The 6,000-nt window shown below is 54.6% G+C and overlaps 1 protein-coding gene across 1 annotated transcript in view; it reads right to left on the reverse strand.

Moving 5' to 3' along the window:
* The window catches only part of PRKG1 (protein kinase cGMP-dependent 1), a 1,170,280-nt gene extending 1,167,474 nt beyond the window's left edge, over positions 1-2,806 (reverse strand). The window contains exon 1 of the mRNA XM_029061208.2: positions 2,501-2,806. Coding sequence (XP_028917041.1) covers positions 2,501-2,769 — 269 coding nt within the window. The 5' untranslated portion in view covers positions 2,770-2,806. The remainder of the gene's footprint in view (positions 1-2,500) is intronic.
* Between the last annotated feature and the right edge of the window lie 3,194 nt (positions 2,807-6,000).

The following is a 6,000-nucleotide window of genomic DNA, read 5'->3' on the forward strand; positions in this document are numbered from 1 at the left end:
TTACTACGCCCATATATTATACCTGTCAAAATTGTTTAAACTCTAATGAGTCAGCCTACTGAAAATAAACTTCATGCTTCCATTAGAAAGTATGAGAGCAAATGCTGAGTAGAAAAAAGTTTACCCTCTGTCCCAGTATAAATCAGCATAGAAAGGAAGTAGGGAGATACTTGGACTGCAGGCTGTAAATCCAAAGTGTGTTTGACAGATCTATTGAGCAGGAAAAAAAAAAAAAAACTTTTCCCCCAGATGACTGTCCCAACTCCCAGCTTTGTAAAGAGTTGGGGGAGGATGTGTACATGTGTGCCTGTAAAAGTCAACCGCTTCCTTCCTTTAGATTCCCTTTCTTTGAAAAGTCTTTCTCGAGTGGAGAGGCCACCTGCTCGGTACCTCCCACCTGAACTAGGGCTGAAGTCTGGGCCGAAGACTTTGGGGACTCTCCCACATTTCTCTCCCCACCTGGCCTTTGGAGAAATCCTTCCCTCCCCAAGCCTGGGAAACCACACCAACCAAGACCCGGAGAGCCATAGGTTTTTTGTTGTTGTTGTTATTGCTTTTTTTAAAATGTGATAAAACCAGAACACAAAGCCTCCAGAGGACAGCAGCTGCTGGTGACTTCTGGAAAGTGGCTTCTTATTAGGAGATGAGGAGATGGGTTCCAACTGCCGATGACTGTGTCAGTGACTACCAAGCTATCCTGAGAGTCACAGCAAATCGCCCCCTTTCCCAAGGGTGAGCAGGGGTTTGACCCTCATTTTTGTGCCACTCCCACGAGACAGGATGTGGTGGGTCCAAACTGGAGTCACCCTTAGGTCAGCGCTATACTCAGTAGAGGGGAAGGAACCCGGTGGAAAGAGAACTGCCAGAGGGCCACAAAGGCCAAATTACAGGCCAGTATGAGCCTTCACTGTGTCTAGCGAGGGGCCGTAGACAAGAACGGGGAAGAGGGAGGAAGGAACCAAAAGGGGCAGGCCTAAATGATTTGCCATATGGAAAGCTCGGAGATGCCATATCACATGCACTGACCCAGTGGCCATTCTCCCTCTTCCTCCTCCCTCCTTGGGGTACAGTCTTGCCACCTCTCGGCTCTCTTCCCTTTCTTCCAGCCACAGCCCTCTGACTTTCTGGGTCAGGAGAGGCAGAACGAGAGACGGGCCCCGGAAAAGCTGAGAAGGGAAGTCCAGGAGGAGATGAATGCTGGCCCCTCGGGGAAATCGGGGAGAGATAAGGGTCAGGTAGGGCTGGAGATGAAGAGATTTCTCTAGGCCCAGGGGGACGCAGGCTCAGTGAAAGGGAAGGGGTAAGAGAGGCGACAGAAAGAAGATCCCTAATGGGATATTCAATATCCCGCAAAATGCATTTTCTGCTGTGCGCCTCCAATCACTAAAAGCCAGTAATGGGCTTCAGCGTCTGCACTTCCTCTCCCCAATGGCCAAAGAAGCTTTAATGCTGGAGCCTATCGATCGCGCTTCTCCGGTGAAGGCAGCAAGTGGAGTGCAAAGACTTCTTTCGTGTGGCCACAGCCGGCCTGGCTCCTGGGCAGACCCAAGCCTAGAGACCCTTCTGGTGCAAATTTTACGTCTCTCGAGTTTAGGTTCCGGGAAGAGTCAAAGGGCCTGGAGACAACTACACCGACTGGGTTGAAGGGGAGAGGCTGAGCAGGAAGGCAGATGGAGAAGCGAGGAAGATGCCACCCGTCAGACAACCTGTCACTTGCGGCTCCCCAAAAGCAGGCCGCTTTTGCCCTCGGCAGGCCCGGGAATGGGCACATCCTGGTGGAGATGGAGATGAATCAACAAAAGATCCCCCTCCCACCCCCACCCCAGGCCTCTGCTGGGTGGCATTTCTGTGCGAGAGTTGTGGGCTTACAGAGCTCTTTGGTTTCTTGTAGCGGGAAACATCCCACTGGGATCCTAGGGTGTCTTGTGAGTCACCCTGCTAACAAACCCCACCGGCTGAATGGTTGGCTGTGGGTGACCCCTCATCAGAGAGACCATCCCCTTGGGGGAGATCCAGCTCCTCCGTCCAAGTTAGGGCCTCGGGCTCCGGTCCTCGCCCCCGGCTGGCATTCTGGTCCTCTGGCTGCCCGGGCAGGCTGAGCTTGGCGTGGTCCGGCCCAGTCCGGGAGGAGGGAGGAGCCGCCAGGACCGGCCGGGCCGGACAAACTTTGCAGACTCCCTCTCCGGCCGGGACGGGAGAAGCGGAGACTGGAGTTCTCCCGGGGGATTTTTCCCTTTCCCAGCCGGAGGGAGGCGAGCCCAGCCCATGACGGGCAGGAATAAAAATAAACAGATCCCTGCCTGGGCCATGCCCCTCCCCCCGCCCCCTGTCCCCTGTCCCGGGCTCAGGGCACCCTGAAACCTTCCTACCCCTCGCCCCAGCCAGACCCTGGTCCGGCCAGACCCTGGTCCAGCCCAGACCCTGGTCCACCGGACAGTCCTGGGGGGGTCGAGGGGCGATGAAGTGGGGGGTGAGGATGGGGGGGGGGGGGGTCTCCTACCTCTCCGCCTTGGTAAATTTTCGGAACGCCTGGCGCAGGTCGTGGAAGGAGCGGTAGGTCTGCGGCTCGGCCGAGATGCCCTGCGCCCGGGTGGTCCTCGGCCCGCCTATGTGGCTGGTGGGCGCGGGCAGCACCGACTGGCATTTGTGCAGCCTCCTCCTCAGCTCCTGGATCTCCTCCTCCTTCTCGGACAGCCTCTGCTCCAGCTCCCGGATCCGCTCTTCCTTCAGCAGCAGGATCTGGGCGAAGTCCTCCTCCAGCGCGCTCATCTTCCCGCTCGCCCCCCGGGTGCCCCCCGCCCTGGTCCTCCCAACTTTCCGTCCCGCGCGGGCCTGGGCCGGACCGGGCAGCGGAGAGGGGGTGCGGGGGTCCGGGGGCGGGGGGATGGGGCTGGGGAGACCTGGCCCTCGGCTGGGATGGCCGGAGATAGAGACCAGTGCACGGCTGGGGCTGAGCTGGACTGGGGCTGGGCTAGGCTGGACTGGGGCTGGGCTAGGCTGGACTGGGGCTGGGCTGGAGCTGGGCTGGACTGGGGCTGGGCTGGACTGGGGCTGGGCTGGATTGGGGCTAGGGCTGGGCTGGACTGAGGCTGGGCTAGATTGGGGCTAAGACTGGGTTAGGTTGGGGTTGGGCTGGGGCTGGATTGGGACTGGGCTGGACTGGGGTTGGGCTGGGGCTGGGGCTGGGGCTGGGCTGGACAGGGGCTGGGGCTGGACAGGGGCTGGGCTGGACTGGGGCTGGGCTGGGGCTGGACTGGATTGGGGCTGGAGCTGGGCTGGGGGTGGACTGGGGCTGGACTGGGGCTGGACTGGGGCTGGACTGGGCTGCAGCCGCCCTCGGCCCCTGCCTGCAGAGTGGGCTGAGAGCGCAGCAGAGAGGAGAAGACTAAGAGCCGTGGAGTGAGAGAGGAGGGTGTGTGTGTGTGTGTCTGTGTGTTGGGGGGGTGATGATGAGGAGGGGGGAGGCCGGCGAGTGCTAATCCCGACCTCCTCCCGGGAGTAGGTGATTAGCTTCCATTGAGAAACCAATTAGAGCCGCCCCAGTCCCCGGAGACCCCCCTCCGGAACCACTCCAGGAGACACACTGCCCCCCACCCTCTGCTCACCCCTCCCCAGCCCAGCCCGGCCCTGGCTCCTGGCTGGGAGGGCTGGATCCGAGCCGAGCGGCTGCTCCTCTGGCCCATCACCCGGAGTCCCTCCCTCCCAGCCTGGGGGAGGGGAGGGGGGCATCGGAGCCTCGAAATAGCACCAATTACCATGTGACCCGGGGTGACGCAGCTCCCTGTAACCCGATCCCCAAGACATTGTATTTTTTTGGGGGGGGGGAGAAACAAAAAAAAATCATAAATATTAAACTGCCTTCGCATCGTAACCTGCAGAAGTCCAGCTGCGTCTTCTTCGCATCTCTCCTGGCCCGACTGCGGGGAATCCGGCCTCCGAGGCCTGGGGAAAAGTTTTTTTTTTTTTAATTTTTATTTTGGAGGTGGGTTTGGATGAGTTTTTCTGGGGGGGGTGGTCGAGGAAAGGGGAGAAGGACCGAGCGGCAGCCTGCTTCTGCCTTCGTGGGAATCAAACTTTCAGAAAGGATCCGGCCCTGAAATGGTCAAGCGAAGAACTAGGATGATCCTCTGACGGGACGCCGAGCGGAAAGTTGCCCGGACTGAAAAGGGCCCCACTCCGACCGCGACGGCCACGGGAGGCCCTGGGCTCCACCGCATCGTTTTGCACAGTGCAGGCGGTGTGTGTGGCGTGTGCCAGTCCGGGAGGCCAGGCTCCTCCGCTGGGTCGGCTAAGAGACCAGGCTTTGGGAGCAAAACTTCTTTCTTTCTCCCTGCTTCCATCCAGGCTACTCGGGTGGAAGCTGGTGGCAGGGTGGCCTAGTGGCAAGAACCCAGGTTTAGGAGTCAGAGGTCATGGGTTATAATCCCGACTCCGCCCCTTGTCAGCTGTGTGACCTTGGGCAAATCACTTCTCCGTGCCTCAGTTACCTCATCTGTAAAATGGAGATGAAGACTAGGAGGCCCACGTGGGGCAACCTGATGACCTTGTATCTCCCCCAGCGCTAAGAACAGTGCTTGGCACATAGTAAGCGCTTAACAAATACCAACATTATTATTATTTTGCTCCCGTTAACTGCTGCAGATGCCCAGAGCCACTGACACCGCCCCGCTGGAGGAGAAGCGCACGCCTTCAGCTTTCTTCCACCCAGTTTCAAGGCGTGGTTGGGAGGGCAGTTTTTCTTTTTCTTACTTTTTCGTTCTTTCTTTTCTTTTTCTTTTCCCTTCAGAGGCTGACCAACCATGTTGCCGAATTGTACATTCCAAGCGCTTAGTATAGTGCTCTGCACATAGTAAGTGCTCAATAAATACTATTGAATGAATGAATGAAATAGATACAATCCCCCCAGATACTCCCTCGCCAAAATATTCACTTTAGGGGAGGAACGTTTTTGTCTATAATAATAATAACGGTGTTTGTTAAGCGCTTCCTGTGTGCCAAGCACTGTTCTAGGCGCTGGGGGAGAGACAAGGTAAAATCAGGTTGTCCCACGTGGGGCTCACAGTCTTCATTCCCATTTTAATAATAATAATAATTAATAATGATGGTATTTGTTAAGCGCTTACTATGTGCCAAGCACAGTTCTAAGCGCTGGGGTAAATACAAGGTAATCAGAGTGTCCCACGTGGGGCTCACAGTCTCGAGCCCCATTTTACAGATGAAGTAACTGAGGCACAGAGAAGTTAAGTGACTTGCCCAAAGTCACACCGCCGCCAAATTACGGATCGACATTAGAACCCACGACCTGTGACTCCCAAGGCCGTGCTCTTTTCACTGAGCCACGCTACTTCACATAAAGCTCCTACTGAACTGTCACTGATCCACCTACGAAGAGGAAAAGCACAACTCAAGTTTCTTCATGCTGGGTGACCCCTGAGAAATTTTTAGTCTGGAAATTTCCCTGTTGTCATTTACTGTTGAGTTGGTCGATTAGATGCTATAATTATCATCGCATAAAATGCTTTTTTTTTACATCCGAATTGAATTCTTTATTGCACCAGATGTTCAATCTTGTTTCACCCACTCTTAGTTGTAGAAGGTGTTTTTTTTCCCCTTGTTTGATAAAGTTACTAATACTTGATATCTAACTCTATTAAATTCAAAATTATAAAATCACTTTACAATATTAAAAAAATTGAAATCTATAAATGGTAGAGTAGAAAATAGTTTTCACTGTATCTGAAGATGTATGTGCAGAGTCAGTCTTGGTTGAACAGGTGGTCATGGTTTGCTGATTGTAAACATTAACATTTATTCAGCGATTCACTGTTGGGGTTACCTCCAAACACTGCCAGACAGTGGTGGATTTTTTAGCAAGACAATCCAATTTTTTTTTTAATTGAGGTATTTGAATATGTCTTTGCGTGACGTTGAAAAGCGTACTTAACTTTCTTCCATGGAATACTAGCTAGAGTAGTCTAATGTGCTATCTAATGAGACCTT

Source organism: Ornithorhynchus anatinus, chromosome 3 (genome assembly GCF_004115215.2).
Source record: "Ornithorhynchus anatinus isolate Pmale09 chromosome 3, mOrnAna1.pri.v4, whole genome shotgun sequence".
Lineage (NCBI taxonomy): Eukaryota > Metazoa > Chordata > Mammalia > Monotremata > Ornithorhynchidae > Ornithorhynchus > Ornithorhynchus anatinus.